This window comes from Alligator sinensis, unplaced genomic scaffold, assembly GCF_000455745.1.
Source record: "Alligator sinensis unplaced genomic scaffold, ASM45574v1 scaffold235_1, whole genome shotgun sequence".
NCBI classification, from domain to species: domain Eukaryota; kingdom Metazoa; phylum Chordata; order Crocodylia; family Alligatoridae; genus Alligator; species Alligator sinensis.
This window is the reverse complement of record NW_005842042.1, coordinates 1,736,019-1,754,217: the sequence shown is the minus strand read 5'-3', so window position 1 is coordinate 1,754,217 and position 18,199 is coordinate 1,736,019. Positions and strand designations below refer to the sequence as shown.

At 48.8% G+C, this 18,199-nt stretch overlaps 1 protein-coding gene across 4 annotated transcripts in view; it reads right to left on the bottom strand.

Annotated features, from left to right (window-relative positions):
- The window catches only part of AMBP (alpha-1-microglobulin/bikunin precursor), a 17,471-nt gene extending 1,030 nt beyond the window's left edge, over positions 1 to 16,441 (bottom strand). The window contains exons 1-10 of one of the 4 annotated variants that reach the window (XM_025203044.1): positions 16,316 to 16,390; positions 9,211 to 9,278; positions 8,112 to 8,254; positions 6,869 to 6,945; positions 5,874 to 5,987; positions 5,255 to 5,356; positions 4,322 to 4,365; positions 3,268 to 3,346; positions 2,462 to 2,629; positions 541 to 717 (exon numbers count right to left, since the gene is read on the bottom strand). In XM_025203044.1, the coding sequence (XP_025058829.1) occupies positions 541 to 717; positions 2,462 to 2,629; positions 3,268 to 3,346; positions 4,322 to 4,365; positions 5,255 to 5,356; positions 5,874 to 5,987; positions 6,869 to 6,945; positions 8,112 to 8,206 (856 nt within the window). In that variant the 5' untranslated portion in view covers positions 8,207 to 8,254; positions 9,211 to 9,278; positions 16,316 to 16,390. Of the gene's footprint in view, positions 1 to 540; positions 718 to 2,461; positions 2,630 to 3,267; positions 3,347 to 4,321; positions 4,366 to 5,254; positions 5,357 to 5,873; positions 5,988 to 6,868; positions 6,946 to 8,111; positions 8,255 to 9,210; positions 9,389 to 15,620; positions 15,694 to 16,315 lie in introns of those variants that run through there. The other 3 variants (XM_025203043.1, XM_025203042.1, XM_006022683.3) reach the window with 3 other exon arrangements.
- Between the last annotated feature and the right edge of the window lie 1,758 nt (positions 16,442 to 18,199).

Sequence of the window (18,199 nt, the reverse complement as noted above, 5' to 3'; positions counted from 1 at the left end):
AGGGCAGAGACACTGGCAATGTTCTGGGATACTGCACAAGTATGGAGACCTGGCTGGTACCAGGTTCAGGGGGCAGACAGCAAGTGGATAATAGAAGCATATCTAGCAGCTCATAGGTGAGTGTATCATGCATCTGAGTGGTCAGTGCATTCAGGACAGAAATGTGCAGACAGCCTTAATCACCAAGGGAGGGAATCTTGTTAGATATGAAACTGGGCATTAGGAGACATGAACTGTGATCTTGTCTGTGCCACTGTCTGGGTATGGGTGTGTCCCCCTGAAAAAGACACCTAGGGAAATATTTTTAGGCTTCAGTGCATGAAGTCAGACATCATCTTAGAGGCGCCAGTCAAGCACACAGTAAACAAAATCTGTGAGGTTTTAGGATGTGTTCACATGGAGATCCAGGTGCTCAGCCCTTCTGAAAAACAGGGCTCTTTCTCAAGCACCACTATCCAGGCTCAGGTACTTAGCCCAGGCACCGAATGTGAGGATGCTAGCAGTAGCTCGTCTGTGCTTCATGCCCCAGGCAAGCAGTACCTTCCAGCTGGCCAGCACCGCAGTACTCCTTGCACTCCTTCTCTGTGTAGAATTTGTTCCCATTGCCTTGGCATCCTCCATAGTTGAACATAACGCATTTGTCCTGGCTTGCATCGAAAGCCCAGAGTTTCACCTGTTGCTGACAGGGCCCTGGCATGATGGGCAACCTGCAGGAAGCTAGGAGAGAGAGACAAGGGAAGAGAAATGGGCTTAATAAATCCTTAAACTGGAGCCAGTTGGAGAAAAACCTAGTCTTGTAAGCTGCCTCCAAAGGTCTGTCCCATTGGGCAAGGCAAGGTGGGGTACCCCACAGGATGGAAAGTGGCTGGGGGAGGAACTAACAGGAATTCCTAATTAGGTGCAGACCGCTTCTCTGAGAACTCGCCCATATAGCTAAGGGTTTGTGTCCACACATAGGTTGTATCTTCTTAACAAAACTAGTATAATTCAAATAATACAAATCCTCCAGCATAGACACAGCTCTGCTATTGCACATGTCTGTACAGGAGCACACACAGTGCATCAGAACACTTTTCCCACTCTTCTCTGGACTGTGCCTCTGTACTGGGATAGTTGCTTCCCATTTGGAGAAGGGAACCACACAGCCCAGGAGGCACCCTTGGCCTTGTTGATGCTAAGCTGCCTCTTCCAGAAGAACTTCTGGCAGCAAATAACAGCTACTCTCCACTCAGTTGAGAGCAGCAAAACCTGCATCCAGCTCTGGCCATTCTGCACAATTGTCACCAGAGCTTGAATGCCCCCCAGAAAGCATAGGAGTGTCTATACTTCTTCAGCTGGCTACTGGATGGCAGCAGATGCCTCGCTCTATTCAGCAGAGATGGTACTACTTTGCAGTGGGCGTGTCTACATGTGTCCCTACAGCACCTTTGTTACTGCGCCATCATTTAGTACTTCCTTTTGGAAGTACTAAATGACGGCACAGTAACAACCCATACTGCATTGTGCTGGCAGCGCAGTTATTTTTAGCCCCTCTATTGCCATAGCAACATGCTACAATGAGGGAGCACGTTGCTACAGCAACATAGCTGTGGTGTCATTGTTTGTGCCCGCTGACGCTATGTTGCCATAGCACATTGCTCCAGCCATGTAGTATCATGTGTAGATGCACCCAGTGTAGACTAGATCTTAATACCCAAGTGACTGCAGTTTGTACTGTTATGACTGCATGGGTAAGAAATCCTGCCCTTAACCGATATGGCTGTAAGTGAGTAGAAAATTGCTGTAGACAAAGCTGAAGACTTTCTGGAGTGCCCAACACTGTGATATAACCTTTCCCCTCACTGCATCTCTGGAGGGATGATCTCTGATACACTGAAGAGCACACCAGTTCTGAGCTCAGTGGAGAGGGATGGGAAAGCACAGAGATGCTATAAGGAGAGGTAAAATCCCTGCAGCTAGCCCTTGGCTTACTGCACACAGCTTACCCAATGACAGGTTTGCATCCTGTCATTGGGCAATACTTAGTGACATTATATAGATCCCTTCATCCCAAATTCCTCCATCCAGAGACTATTAGAGTCATTACTGGTGATAGCTTTAAAATGTGCCTGAATGGGAGCCCCTAGGAAGTAGATGTAAGAGGTTGGTATCTTCCTTTCTTCACTGGAAAACACCCCTCTCCCTTTTAAGGCTACATCATCCTGTTAGGACTCAGGCATGGCTGACTCTGGGTCTCTTTCTGGACCTGGATGACTCCCCAGAGACATCAAAAAGCTGCTGTGGCTCTCCTACAAGGCTCTGCATTTGTTTCTCTGCATGGGGCCTTATGAGCCTATGTTGCTTGCCCAAGGGGAGAGCCCTAGTGTGCACAGATCAGGACAACCAAACTTGATCCTGCCCTCCTCACACTGGCACAAGATCATACCAGAGACCCTTGGAGTCATGCATCTGCCCCACTTACCCTCAGTCCGACATGCCTGGAGACAATCCTTCTCTGAATGGAAGTTATTCCCATTCCCCAGACAACCACCATAGAGGAAGGTTTCACAGGCCCAGGAAGAGGAGTTGTAGAAATGTCTAGTGATCGCCCCCAAGCAGGGGCCAGCATCTTTGGTCAGCCTGCAGAAATCTAAAGAAAACAAGATGGTTGACCCTAAATGAGGTGAATTGGGCACCCACAGAACCATCCAGCAGGTAACAAGGACTCCTCAGGGCTACACCCTTTGCCCACCAGACCACCTCCCCTGAGGCCTAGCCAAGCAACTCACACCTATAGGAAGATTCATTTATCCACCCTTTATAATAATCCTCTTGTCAGCAATGTGGGTGCTACTTTGACTTTCCCCTGTAAATGTGGCATATTCCCAGGGAGGTCACCCACACGGAAGAACGAGGAGGAGTGATGGTTGGTCCTGGACTAGTAGCTCCTTGGTAGTCCAGTATCTTACTACCTTGCTGGGCAAGGGAAGGTAGCTCTATATCATTGGAGCAAGGGGATTCCCAGTTGTCTGATAAGATGCACTTCACTTGCTTCTTGTCTTGGAAGGTCCTAAGACAGCAAGCCTGAAAGTCACAAGACCTGGAGGTCTAGAAAAGCTGCTTTAGGTAAAATGTAGACATTGAAGTGCTGAGGCTGCACAGTTGTTTTTGTGATTTCAAACAGAAACTGAGGAAGAACAGTCATGCTGCAAGTAATCCACCAATACTACACTCACACTGATTAAACCTGGGGATACTGACCTCAGTGTATGGGGACCCCAGACATACCTTCCTTATGGCCAGTGAATGTTGGCAGGGGACCACCAGCAGAGCCTTCTTCTTCAGGCAGGACCTCTCTCCGAACCCTCTACATACAGAAGAAAAAGCTGTCATTTAAGCAAGCTGATCCCTTTGTTGGAGGCTTGCAAGTCCCCATCAGCAATGCAGTGGAACATCTGGGGACCATAAAACCCAGTTTCTCTTCTAAACTGGGGAGAGATGGGAGGGGACACAGACACTCTGCACACCTGACACAGACCTGTAGGCCAAGGGGCCCAGCCTTCCCACTGGGCCAGGATCAGGCACCAAACAAGGGCAAGTGAAAACAGGCTGGAAAAATTGTTGCAATTTTTCACACACCTTCAGCTTTTCAAAGGCTGGAACATTACAAAGAGCCCCTCCCTCCACACAGCCTGCACCCCTACTTCAGGCATAGAGTAGCTATCAGTACTTATGTGTCTAGGACTGTAGACATTGCCAGGCCAGGCCACACCAATGATCCAGCTAACCCAGTGCCTTGTCATAGTGTTCAATACTAAACATGGCAGAGGAAGAAGCCAGAAACCTCATAAAGGACAGTTATGAAATAATCTGGCTAAGGGAAAGTTATTTTGCTGAGTGTAGGTAGTCAATGGTCAGCTCGTGCCCAACACAGGCATGTTATCTCCCTTCATGTGTTTTAAATCCAGTATTAAATAACTTTGGAAACCCTCCTTTCCTGCTCCTTCTTTTCAGTTCAGCTGGCCTGGACAATATCTTGTGGCAGCAAACCCCACTGGTTATTTATGACTTGTGTATAAAACTGAACCTTCTCAGTGCCTTAGACCAGCCAGAAGCTTTGCAGAACTGGACTCCAGGGAGAGGTAACAGGACAGAAGGCCTCTCTCCTCGGTCATTTAGCCATTGTATGTGGCTGATGAGTTTCCTATAGTCCCAGTATATCATGGGTTTCCAGGAAATAGAAGATCCAGAATGGGCTCTCCCAAGGAAACACTTCCAGCTCAGTGCAATCCTCTGGAGACCCAAGAAACGAACCTCATTTGATTCCTACAGCACAACTCACCGAGGATTCAGTTTCCGTTTCAGTCTCACTGGGAATACATTCACCTGTACCAAGGAACAAGCACAATGTTAGCAGGGAGGGAGCTAGGAAGGGGGGTTAGAAGCTGTTGTCACAAGCAGGCACCTCCTAAAAGGCCTTCCCAACTGTTCATTGTACCCCTAACATCTTCTGAGACACAGGGACACACACAAACTCTCACACTCTCCACTCTCTACCTTTGATCTCCCCAGTAGACAAGAAGTGAGGACCTGGTGGTCTCAGATGGGAAACTAGGAGGCCGAGGGACAAGGAGTGCCAAATGGGCTGAGTGTGAAGGCTGCTCTGGCCCATGTGGTGGAACCCAGAGAAGATACTGCAGGGCAAAGACGCTGCTACAGAGTGATGATGGAGAGAGCTGTCAGACAGGAGAACAGTTTGTTCCTGGACTCCAGCCTGATGGGGAATGCTGCTACATGGACACATACTATATGTAAGACTCCAGGTGGGAAGTGTGCCTCTCTAGCTGTACCATCCCCATAGTGTGCAGGCAGCTTGGAGCACGTTGTAAACAACAGCTTTGTGACAGTTTGCTCTGGCCAACAACTGAAAGTGAACAGGCCCCATGAGAGCCCAGGTCAGGGTGTATGATCCGTTAGAGAGATGGCCCTGTACCCAATGCTCTTCACTGCCTCTCCTGACCCACCACAGATCTTCTGCTGCCTCTTCTCTCTTACTTCTCACTCCCACACAGACTGCTCTTCTCAGCCCACCCCACCAGCCATCCTTCATGGAGCATGCTACCACCTTATCCTGCCCTTCTCAAGGGACAGTGTCATGGAGGGAGACTGGCAGTACCAAGAAGAGAGAGCCACATGGAGAGACAAATAGATGAAGTGTCCAGGCAGAATGGAGGAGAAGCCCCTGACAGCAACCCCCTGATTATTGCTTGGTTACCTTTATTGATCAGGATGAAGATGGAGTCATCAGGAATGTCCAGCTCACGAGCAAGCAGTCGGAACTCCTCAATGAGGCTCTCTCGCACATCTGGGCTCCTCCCTAGGCACCAGGAGAGAAACCAATGCTTAACCATGGTGTGGTGTAGGGCTTGGAAGAGAGATAGGATCTCAAGATGTGCTATTTCCCCTCCTACAGCACTCCTGGAGCCAGCCCAGTGAGTAGGAACACGGCATTTTCCAGCCTGGATTAGGCCTCTGTTTCTGTGTACATCCAAGCAGCAGATAAAGGCCAGCCTCGCTATTGCACCTCCATTCTGAATAACAGCATCCTCTGCCACCACTGCCCCGAGCCTCTCCTAAAAAGGTATTTCCTCATTCACACCAAAGGATACCAGATTCAGGTACAAGGTGTGTGATACAAGCCTTCAGGCACACGGGGAACTCATTCCATGTCATTCAGCTGGGCCGAACCTGAGTCACCACAGCTAGAGACCAAGAGCTCCAAACAGCTCAGATTAAACACAAGGGTAGCTGCTGTTGTTCCACATGATGCACACACCAAAGTTCATTCGGTTTTATTAATGGGACAGTGAAATGCCACAGTCAGTGGTGTTTACCATAGAGTTTCAGTGTTGTGGTCAGTCCAAAGTTGCTTTTCTTCTCCATTAGCATGATGGCATATTCATCATAGTTGGTGTGAAGCACATAGGAGACAATGGATACCTCCCATTCTGTATCAAAAGGAAATGCACACAGAGCTTTATAGTAAGAACATCCAGGGGATAATTTTCTAAAGGCAAATGCATAGGATAGAATCAGCATTTAGAACAGGGAAGGTGAAGGCAGGCAGTTGGCAGGGATGAACTAGTCCTCTCTGAAACTGCCTGCTTCTACCCTAGCCACTGTACCTGGGAAAGGGGCACCAATGAGGTTTAATAGCCCTCAGTGCAGAGAGAACTAACCCTAGGGCATTTCACAGCCTGTCCATTGTAACATGACACAAGCATTTCAGCCCTTATTGTCTAACTAGACTAATGAAAGCTACAACATTCAAACTTGGGTACCCAAATGCAGCCCTGGGTTCTCTGTTTAGACACTGCAATAAGGTATCCCATTTTTTAAACAATGAGTACTGGACCCACAACACTGCTACCATATTACTCCCATTTTATGCCCACATCATTTGGTCAAACACAGTGGATGGTAAGCAACACCTTGAAACCTATTCAAGAGAGAAACTAAACAGTGCACTTTTCACTGTGGTGGCTACTGTGTGCACCTTCTAGGATCTTCAAAGTTAGAGGTTGAAGATGTCTGCTAAAATGGCCAGTCTGATCCTCTGCTACTAAAGGATTAACCTGCACTCCACATTCTTCAGGGTTTTTCCCTTAATGTTCCAAGCCCTGGAGTTTCCACCATTTCCATTGGGAGACTGGTGCCCATAGCTCCACATTAGACATGATCTCCCAGAGATCATTTCTTTCCTTTCCTTTCATCTCATTACTCAGAGCTGCACTCTCATTCTCTTTTTATTGTTAAGTTTTACATCTAGGAGTTGTAAGTAAATGCAGCTTTAAGACCAAAGCAGAAGGATGACCATTCTCAAACTTACTGGGGTTGTGATAGGTGTATTTTCCAGGTATATTGGTTTTCTGGTACTCTCCCGAAACCCTGGTGCAGACGCCTTGCCTGGGAAAGGGTGGGGGGCAGGGAGAGAGAGAAAAAAAAAAGTCTCAAGTCATTGTAGCTTTTCCCCTTGGCACTGGTTCATTTTATTAATATCAGATCTAACCACTAGATGTTGCTAGTCACTGCCAACTGAAATAACATAGATCTCCACACCTCTGGATCCACCAGCCCTATCCCTCACAAGAAGTTCTCATATCTCCCCCACAAATACAGTCTCTGGCCCAACTTTTAGCCCTGGACCCTCTTTAGCAGTGAAGGAGGGAGCAGGATTTGATGCTGTGTGACTAAGGCAGTGGTTCTCAACATTTGTAAATTCTGAACACCCTTTATTATACTCAAGGCCCCCCTCAGAAAATGCCAGCTCTTAGTTTTCATCCATTTTTACCCTTGACGCTGGAAGAAGTCAGTGTTTACATCCCTGCAAAACCTTTGATGTCAACAGAACCCTTGATCGTCAGCTGAAATGTCCCAGGCACATCAACTTTATTTAGATCTGGGATGAAGCCAAATCTGGATCAGGGAAAGTGCCAGTGCTTTGTGCTATCTACCCATACTGAGACTACTCTGATAATCACTTGGGTGCTGTTTTGACCACTGGTATTTGGAGGGTAAAATTCATTCAAGTCCACTCCCTCCTTTGAGGCTGGAAGTCCAACCAAGAGGAACTGGCCATCTGTAGTCAATGCCTCCTTCAACTCCTTCCCATTGAATCTACAACTTTGCATTTCTCCATCCATAGATCTCCAAAGGTTCCAAAAAAACAAGCTTGTTAATGTTATCCCTCCCCTGGGCCCTGTAAAACCAGGAACATGACCAAGACCAAACAGCAACTCAAGTGGCAGAGCTAGGAACAAAACTCACATCTTCTGATGCATGTTCTGCACGTGAAATCATGCTGTTCCTCCCACTGCTTGACCACCACAGTAGGCAATATGTGATTCAGTAGTGCAGGGGAGTGTCATAGAAGGGGCAGGAGCTCATCCCAGAAGAAATTAGGCCCACTGTGGAGTGCTGCAGCCTCAGCTCTCCTGGATTCAGCTGCCAATGCCCAGATAAAAGGCTGGTGCAGTATATACCTGTGCCATGCTCCTGTGTTTAGTATCACCAGGGTGCAGTATGTCACATGAGCAGTGAGATGCCCCAACTCTTCCTTCAACAGCACCTACCTGAGCCTGGTGCTGGTGGTGCTGATTTGATCACTGGTCAGGCCAGGTTCCAGCACCAGCGTGCCCATGTTGAATTTGTCCTTGTAGTTCTTCATCCACTGGCATGTTGTGCCAATGGCAATGTCATACCATTTCCCATAGATCTAGGAGAGAAGAGAGCACAACCCATGACTGCCCCAGCCCTTCACTTTGCAAACAGGAGCTGAGGCAATTCCACACTATCATCCTTCCATGGCTGGGAGTTCAGTGTTTTGCTTGGAACAAAGCCTACATGGACACACAGGCAACAGAGCAGGAAAGCCCAGGTTGTTAAATTAGCTGCACAGTGATATACAAGTGCCACATGAGCTTATCATACAATATCTTATTTTTAATTGGAGCTAAAAGACCACTTTGAAGGTTACCCTGCCAGAGGAAAAGAATATGAGTACTAATGAAACAAACAGATCCTGTGGGCAGGAGCCTTCAGGAGGTGAATTCAGTATCTCTGAACTTGTTACTTCTGGAGTCTCTGGAGACCTGTCTTCACTGGTTTATTTTCATACCTTTTGGACAGTGCCTCTACTGGCTACTAGGCGAGCCAGGGTCACAAGTGCCAGGGGCACTAAGGAGAAGCAATGGACAATTACTTAAATCCATGCCATTTTTCCACCTGGAAAAGCCATCTAATTCCTTCTGGAGTGGCATATTTTAAATGGAATCCATTAACCAAGACAGCACAGCTTTAGATGCTGGCAACAATTAATTTAATAGCTTTGCCCACAGTGAAGTGTTGTTCCATTACTCCCTTTACTTCCCATACTAATTTTCATTGACATCCTATAGCTCCCTGTCTCTGCCCAATAAAAATCCTAGTCTGTGGCTCCCAGCCCCATCAGCATACAAGGGGATCCCACATGTGTACAATGTGCATTTTCCATGTTTATTATATTGGTGATCAAACAGATCACATGCCAGATTCACTTTACAGCTGTGCCCACGTCTCATCAGACTAGAACCTGACAACAATTGAAAATCCACACGTATCAGCTGGGAGCCCACCCTCTTCATTTTTCTCGCTTACTTCTGAGAGTTAACATAAATGTTGGACAATCATTACCCGATCTGGGTCGAAGTTCTCCTGCACTTGGATATCCCGATCTCCAATGGGGGTCCCACTGGCTGTGGCTAGGAAGAGAATGAAGAGGAGACCCTGGAACTTCATGGCCCTCAGATCTGTTGTGCCCCTCAGCCTCAGCACAAATGGATTCGGTCCTAGAAATGTGGACACTGCTCTCCTCTCCAAGGGACAGGAAGGTGTACTTCAGACTCCTGAGCACAACAGGAGGTGAATGGCCTTGGGTGGGTGGAGCATGTTTGGGCACATCAGAGGTGGCATGTGGGAGGCGGCAGAGCAACTTGATCCATCTGAGCGGACAACCTGTTAGCTCTGCTTTGCAGTATGTCTTCCTACAAGCCAAAAATGAGCCAGGAACAGACAGCAAAGCAAACAGCAGCATCTTATATGATGTGCTTCCGCTTTCAAGTAACCTCGGCTGTGAAAGCGAGGGACTAACCAGCTTTGTTCTAGCCAGGACTTCTCTTCTCAGCACTGTGGTGCCCCTCGTTCCAGCCTAAGCTCCAATCCATCCCCCTCTGTCCTTGCTGGTCTCGCCCACACAAAAATACCTTTAACTCCAGCCCTTCATTCCTCCTGCTATTCCAGCCCCGGGCTTCTCTCTCAGCCTGAGGAGCGTATGAAATTGTGTGGTGCCCTGGCGATCTGAACCACTATTTGTTAAAGATTCAGAGGAGCAGATACCTCTGTGAGACCCCCATTTGTCCCCAGGTGCAGAATGTGCATCTGCAAGTGCCCGGATAAAAGGCTGGTGCAGTCTAACACCGTCCAGTCCCCTAGCACCTTCCATCAGAGGCCTGCAGTCACAGCCACCTCAAAGCTCATGCGATGTCTCATGGGATAGGTGCTATGAAATGGGGCCAGAGTTATGCAGTTCAGCGACAGATGCCTTTGTGTGGCACTGACCATGGCAGAAAGAGGGGTGGGAGGGGCTGTTAGGAACAAAGATCGAAGCCATCTTGTGTTGGTGGTAATGTGTTGCTGTTTTCCCTGGTAAAATGCCATTATGTAAGGAAACCTATCTCTGTGTGTTGAACCCATAGTGAGTGCTATTGCATCCATTGTCAAATAGGGAAACTGAGGTTCAGAGTGATGGAGTGCCTTGCCTCAGGTCCCTGAGTGATTTGGTGTCCAGATGAGTGACTTAGGGTCCAGTCTTATGACGTGGTGTGTGTCTGCTTGAGGCTACTGACTGACTTCAACTCCTACTGAAGTCAATGGAAGTTCAGGGTATTCAGAGCTTGTAGGAACTGATTTAGGATATGCTTAAGAGCCAGTTCTGTGGTTTCAACTCATCACTGCTACTCAAACTATTGCACTGATGTGCAGCAACACAGGCAGACAATGCAAAAGAGACTCCACTTGTTTCTGCAGAGTCACTCTGCACTGATCTCAGAATTTGGCCAATTGGCCTTGCAACTTTAGTGGACTTCAAACCAGGATCAGAAGACTGGTTTCTTTAGACATCAGTCCCATCTGGTAACTCAAACATGAATTTCCACTGGCTGAACCAGTAGTAACTACTGTACATGGAGCTATCCTCAAAGGTTAAGCTAGCTTGGCTGGGACTCATAACTGTCAATCAATCTGAGAATCAGTGCAAGTCACTGAGTTATTGCAACCAGAAAAAAAAAAAAGAGGCTATTTTCTCTCCCCACAAAAGACAAGTAAGCGGTAGTTTCTTCATTTGTTGCTCCCTGATTACACCTATGCTTGGATTTGATTGGTTGCTGTAATGATCAAAAAGCTGGTTGGATCAGAGGTTGGAATCCAAGCATTAGGTTTGAATCCATTCCCACCACAGTCTATTTTGTGAACCATATGTTGTGATTATCTAGTTTCTCTTGTACTGTCACCCCACAGCAAGTCTTGGTAACTGGCAATAAACCTAATGCCACAAATCCCCAGCATCTCAGAGGCTTTTTTTAATAGCATGTAATAACTCCAGAGAGAGAAGGCAGGGCAGAGTGGCATCTTATAGACAGAGGTGAATCCAGATCGATCCTGAGGGGCCATCACACTGTGTGCGCCTCTGGCTGTTGCCCATGACTGTTTGTGCTCAGCAGATGATTAACCAAACCAAATAGAGAGAGGAAAACTGCAAACAGAACAAAGGGCAGGAAAGATGCTTAAAAGTCAAGGTTTTAACCCAATATTCGCAAACAAAAAACCACAAAGAGCAGCCTGCAAGTCCCCTGCTGCCTTTGCCTTCTACCCTTCCTGCCATCTGCTTCACTCTGCCTTCTCTCCAGACCCCTAGACCAGTGGGTGTGCAGCCAGAGGAAGGATGTATTTAGCCCCTCCCTGGGTTACCAATGTAGAGTGCTGTAGCAGAGGGGCTAAGGCACCTCTCTATGGAGGTGATAGTTTGAGTCTCATTCTGGACCCCTGCTGAAAGCTGCCCCTATGTGACACAGCTGCAGACACCTGGCTTGGAAAATCAAGGCCAACTGGATGGTATATTGCCTGGAGTGAGCTAGGAGGATGGTGTACCTGAGAATGAATGTACTAGGACAGGGGTAGAAAGATGCTACATCGTTGGAAGCTGTTGAGATCGGAGATAATTGCCATAAAACTTGGGATCCTCTCCTAGCACTGGGCACTTGTCCAGTTCAGACAGGCTCTATCCTGACTCCATGGACCTGTCTCCTGGCAGCCTTTACAGGGGTCGAGGGGGATAGGAAATCACTGCTGGTGCCTGGACTTCCTAAGCTGCACATGGACTAAAACTGAACTTGCTTGGAGTCTGCTGAGCTTGCCGGATACAGAGGTCAGCCACCTTGGAGAATCCTAGCAAGTGGGGTGGGAAGTGGGGGGACGACAAAGTAGCACCCTCATAGCGTCTTAGGTGGGGAAGTATGTCTGCTAGAAGGTAAGCAATGGGTTTTCTCCATGTCCAAAATCTCATGAACCATTTGTAGGAAGGCCACCATGTGTTCAACAAGGCTGGTGCCAAGCCAAGCACAGGATCACCTGCCATGGTTATTCACCAAGCATAAACCATGTTAATCACCACAGCAGCTCTCATGTCAAGAGCCAGGCAATTAGCTTGAAAAAGGACATTCCTTCCAGGTGACATACAGTCCTTGGCAATCTGGTGGTTTTCGCACCAGATGAAAAAGCGGACCTTTTAACAAATTGTTTGCCCCCATTTTTCTGAGCATGGACCGAGACATCTCCCCCACCGGGATTCTGGACAGACTCAGGAGAGGCACCACCAGGCCTAGAGTCAGAGAGAACCTAGTTAGGGAACTTCTGGTGGGGTGGATATGTTCAAATCGGCAGGTCCAGATGATCTCCATCCCAGGGTGCTGAGGGAATTGGCAGGGGTCATTGCGGGACCCCTGGCACAGCTTTACAAGCACTCGTGGTACTCTGGCCAGGTGCCAGAGGACTGGAAAAAGGCCAATGTGGTCCCCATTTTCAAAAAAGGGAGGAAGGAGGACCCAGGTAACTATAAGCCTGTTAGTCTTACCTCAGTCCTGGGGCAGCTCTTTGAGAAAATTATCCAGGAGCACATCTGCGAGGGACCAGCAGGTGAGATTATGCTTAGGGGCAACCAACATGGGCTCATTAGGGGCAGGTCCTACCAGACCAACCTGGTTGCCTTTTACAGTCAGGTCACAAAATCCTTGGACGCAGGTGTCGTGGTGGATGTAGTCTTTCTGGACTTTTGGAAGGCTTTTGGCACTGCCTCTCACCCCATTCTCATTAAAAAAATAGGCGACCGTGGCATTGATGCCTACACAGTCAGATGGGTCACAAATTGGCTGGAGGGCCACACCCAGAGAGTGGTGGTGGACGGGTCATTTTCGACCTGGAGGGATGTGGGCAGTGGAGTCCCCCAGGGCTCAGTCCTCGGGCCCGTACAGTTTAACATCTTTCTCAGATCGTGGTGGACGTGAGGCCGCAATGAGCCAGTTTTGCCAAGAGCTGATCATGGGATACCAGACAGAAGGCTTTTTTGAAGTCAATATATATGACATCAATCTCCTCTCCCTTGTCCAGGTGATTGGTCATCTGGTCATAAAAGGAAATAAGATTGGTCAAGCAAGACCTACCCACAACAAATCCATGCTGGCTATCCCTCAGGACGTTGCCGTCAGCCAGTCTGTTAAGAATGGCCTCTTTGATAATCTTTTCAAAGACCTTCCCTGGGATAGAGGTCAGGCTGATGGGCATGTAGTTAGCCTGTAGTTACATGAGGGAGGGAAGCCGGTGCTGCCTCCTGGGACTGGGGAAGGAAACTGAGGCTGATTGCTTGGAGTACTGCTTCCAGTTATGGGTGCCATACTTCGGATGTGACAGCATCAAGAGGGTCCAGAGGAGGGCTACTCACATGATCAGGGGGCAGCATGGTAGGCCGTATGAGGAGAGGCTACAGGACCTGAACCTGTTCAGTCTCCACAAGAGAAGGCTGAGAGGGGATCTGGTGGCCGTCTACAAACTTACCATAGGGGAACGGGTGAGACACTGTTCCTCCAAGCACCTCCCGGAGTAACAAGGAATACCAGCCACAAGTTGATTGAGAGTAGGTTCAGGCTAGACATCAGGAGGCACTACTTCACAGTCAGGGTGGCTAGGATCTGGAACCAACTTCCAAGGGAAGTGTTGCTCGCTCCTACCTTGGAGGTCTTCAAAATGAGGCTAGATAATCACCTAGCTGGGGACATCTGATCCCAGCATTCATTCCTGCCCATGGCAGGAGGGCGGACTTGATGATCTGCTCAGGTCCCTTCCAACCCTTACAACTATGAAACCTCTCTGCTGTCGAGTAGAAGCAACTGGAGAGTCCTGGGAAGCAGGAAGGTGCCAAACAAATAAAACCCAGTCACTTGGCATAGTTGCTTGCATCCCATACCATGGTGCCTCCCTGCCCTGCCGCTGCAAGGATAGTGTTTCACTACAGGCCTCCATCCTGCTTTCAGCCTGGCCACCCCCTCCTTTTCCCTTCATCTTTGATCTTCTCCCACTGCAGCTCTTTACTACTACAGCTGTACCAACTGATGCCCTTCACCACTGCTATGATGCCTTAGAGATCCCTGATCACCCAAAGGCTCTCCTGAGCCATGGGTGAGACATGGCCCTACAGGAATAAGGGGGCAGGGAGGAAATACTTCAAAGAAAGGGGGCAGCTGGATAGACAGGTGCTGGAGCCAGGCCCTGGAAGCCTTAAGATGCCCTGGAACAGGGCTGCCAAACTCATCTGGGCCCAGGCATGTGGCACCCTTCCAGCCCAGCCATGTGTGTTGGCTCTAGGACTGGTCTGGATTGAACCCCAAGCCATTCATGCACACCGAAGACAGCACACAAGGCCAGTCCCATGGGACACCACATGCAGCCCATGTCTGGACCCCCTGTGCTGGGCACAGTGCCAGGTCCAGCCCATACTCCACCTGCAGCAAAAGCCCTATGCTGACCCTGCCTGTCACATGCCTGTGCACAGTGAGCCCCAGAGCCAGTATGTCCTGCACATGGTTCAGGTGGCTTGACTGGCCATGTGCTCTGGCTCCAGTACAGCCCAATCCAAACTAGCCCCAGAGCCAGTCCAGCATGGGCATCACATGCAGCCCACACCCCACATCCCCCTGGGCTTCATGAGGTGTCATGTCAAGCTCCCCATGCACCACATTCAGCATGTGCCCCACATGGCATGCAGATTGGTCCAGTGACCCACAGGCTGGATCATACAGCTCCACAGGCTGAATCTGACCTGCAGATTGTACATATGACCCCTGCCGTAGGACACTGCATGACAAGAACTCCCAGCATTAGAAGAGCTGCTCAAACAGATTTGGCTGCTGCAGATGAGACAGGCCATGGGAGCAAATCAGCAGGGGAGGGAGGAGTCTGCCTGGCTGTAATCAGTTTAGTATGCTTCATGCATGTGGGCTTATGGGGTTTTTCCAGAGAGCACCGAATGGTGGGCTGATTTTTCCAGCATACATTTCCTCTTCCTCCCAACCAGGAAGGTGCTAGGTGGCAGGCAAGGCACAGCTAAGGGCATGTCAGGCACTTGCTACTCAGTGAAGATATGGAAGTTGTAGCTAGAAAAAGGTCTGCGTGCCTGTTGCAGCTCACCTCCCAGGCAAGGTTACACATTTTCCTCCCTACACTTAGCCCCCCCCCCGCATCAGAGAAGAGGCTCTGAGCTACTGTGGACACTCAGCCCTGCTCCTAACAGCTCCCCAAAACTCTGGGCACCTGGCAAATGCTACATTGTGGGATCATCTGCCTTCTCCTCTCCTACTACCACATCAGCTGGGCAGCCTCTCAGCCCCATCTCAGCCAGAGGCAACTCAGTCCATTTCAGCTCTTATTTACCCATTTCACACCACTGTGGTTTCAGGCCAGGACTGGTACAGGCACAGCTGACATTTGGGAGAACCCACCTCAAAGCAGAAGAAACCCAGGGTAGCAGAGTGGGGGAACCAGATTACTGCAGAGGAAAGAGGAAATTTCCTGTCACTATGGAATTTAATGCCATTCCTGGGAATTACTTTGAACCCTGGGAACAGCTGATGGGAATGGAGCCATTAGCAGGATAATTAGAGGTTACTTTGAACACCCTGCAATAAGGCTAAGATTCTCAGAGATGCTGCTTTGGGGCTCCAGCTTTAACGCCTTCATCACGGTACACACTATTATTCTCTCTTTTATCACTGATGTAAACAAGCTGTGAAGCAGCAAAAAAAAGGAACAAGTTGTTCTTTCCCACAGCAGCACCAGTGTCCTGCCTCCTTCCCATATGATAGGTATATTGACTGGGTTCTTTCCCAACATGCTTGGCTTGCTCACAAAACCGAGCATTTTGCTCTTGGTTCAGGGGATTTCAACATACCCTGAATCCTCCTAACTCTATCTCCTTTTTAAACACCACATAATATGAGGCAGCTTTGGGCACAGAATGGCAAGGAACACGTTTGCAAAAAAGGACCATTTCCATCATAAATGCTGCAGGGGTTGAAGCTATATTTTGACAACTTCAGGTCTGCTCTGGATTTTTAAAAGGTAGAGTTGGGCAGGGGAAGGCTGCAGGGGGGGGTGGGGAAACAAGATGACAAATCTGCTTACTCCCAACTAATACCTCAAAAGAGTGCAAGAGGGCTTTACTCTTCCATCCCAACATCACTCTTCTGCTTCTTCATGACGCTAGGTGGCACAATTGGCCAAGGCATTGGCCACTAGCAATTCTCCAGCTTCCACAAGCACAGCCTGTAACCTCCTTGCAGCAAATAAGGAAGGTGAGGAATCCAACCCATTTCTGCAAGTGGATCACCTGTGTGATGCTAGCCCCTCATCCTCTTTCAAGTCATTGATTGCAGAAAACTGCCAGGTGATAACAACTAGGCAAGGAGCAATCAATGATTGGCTAAGAATTGCCCCTGTCCTGTTCCTATGCCCCCATTTCCCCTATCTGCTTGTTCACCTACCTATTAAGCCTTGTCTCTTCAGACTGCACTGATTCAATACCTAAATAGTATTCAATATTCAGAATAGTTGTTCTCAACCCCTGCCCTGCCAGCCAGATCTGACCTGTAAAGCTGTCATCTAGCCCAAGAGGTTCCCCATGGGTTCAGAGATTTGGTAGTGGAGGACTGGTAGCAGCATTAATTTCCAGACCTGTAGGAAGACACTCAGGCTGAATAATGTCATCCTGCACACTATATCAGGCCAGACACAGCCAGATCAGGCCATGAGGGAGTTAAGGGGGGAAGTTGGGCCAGCACATGGCTAGATCTAGCATGCAGGATTGGGTCAGTACACTGAATTGCACCTGCAAGCCAACCCCATGTAGGATCCATCCTGCAGATAGACGCCAGGCTGCTTGTCCTGTCCATGGGACTGGAAGGTTGGGCACCACTGGTTTAGAAGAAATTTCAGGCAGAGGCTAGTTTACAGACTGGGGAGCATTGCTGTTAGTGCTGTGTGGGCAGGATGAAGCATTGTTCCCCAGGCAGGTTTAGAAGATGGAAAGGTTTCACACACAAGCTGAAGAGCGTGTGAGTGATAGCTACAGCATGAAGATCAGTGATCACTGGGCATTTGTGCATGTGTTTAAATCTGCATGTGGCTACAGCCCTTGCACCAGAGCAGCAACTCCCCTTCTACCCTCCCTGGGAGCCAATATTGGTCAATAGTTGACAACAAAGAGAAGCGTGGGCTGCTCAAAATCTTTCTTCCAAACCAGATCTTTGGCGATGGGGTTGCTTTTCCTGTTTGGAGGGTTGCTTTTCCTGTTTGCACATTAGCTGCCCTCTTTGCCAATCTTTTCGGGGAAGGAGTTTGACCCTAGGGGCTTTCATAAGTTCTTTGATTAGCTCTCCTGGTGTTTGGACCCCCAACCAAGGCAGCTCTGCAGAGCCTGTTCTCCAATGGGTGAGCCCAAGAGAAGTCTGTAGGATCTGAATCTTGCTGAGGAGGGAAAAGATCTTTAAAAGGAAACACTGGGGAAGCAGCAGGCCTGGATCACAATCAATCCTTTCCAGGCCTCTTTCACACAAGAGAGTGTATTATATTGACTATATACAAGGGCCCAGATTGCAAAATAGCTGGGCTTCATCCTGACACTAAGGGAAAAAGCTGTACACCAGATGTACTGGCTGCAAAACAGGTCATGTCTTCACAGTCGCTTGTCACATGTGTGCCATATAGTCACTGCCAGGCACCTCCTAAACAATGGAACCAACGAGGCTGCCCAAATAACTGGACGACCTTCCTTCTGGGGTGAACCTTCTCCCCTCCCACCCCCTGTATGTCTCTAGCTAGTCGGTCTCTATACCAAACACATGCAGGCAGAGGTTGTGGCTGTTTCATCCTGGCTCACAGAGCTGTCTGCCTCGTCAGGGGAGCGGGCAACATCCCACATGCAGCATCCGCTGTTACAGTCTGCCAAGCGCACAGGGACTGAGAACACTGTTCTCCACCATGTCGGCAGGCACTAGAGGGTGAGGAAATGGGAACGTGCATG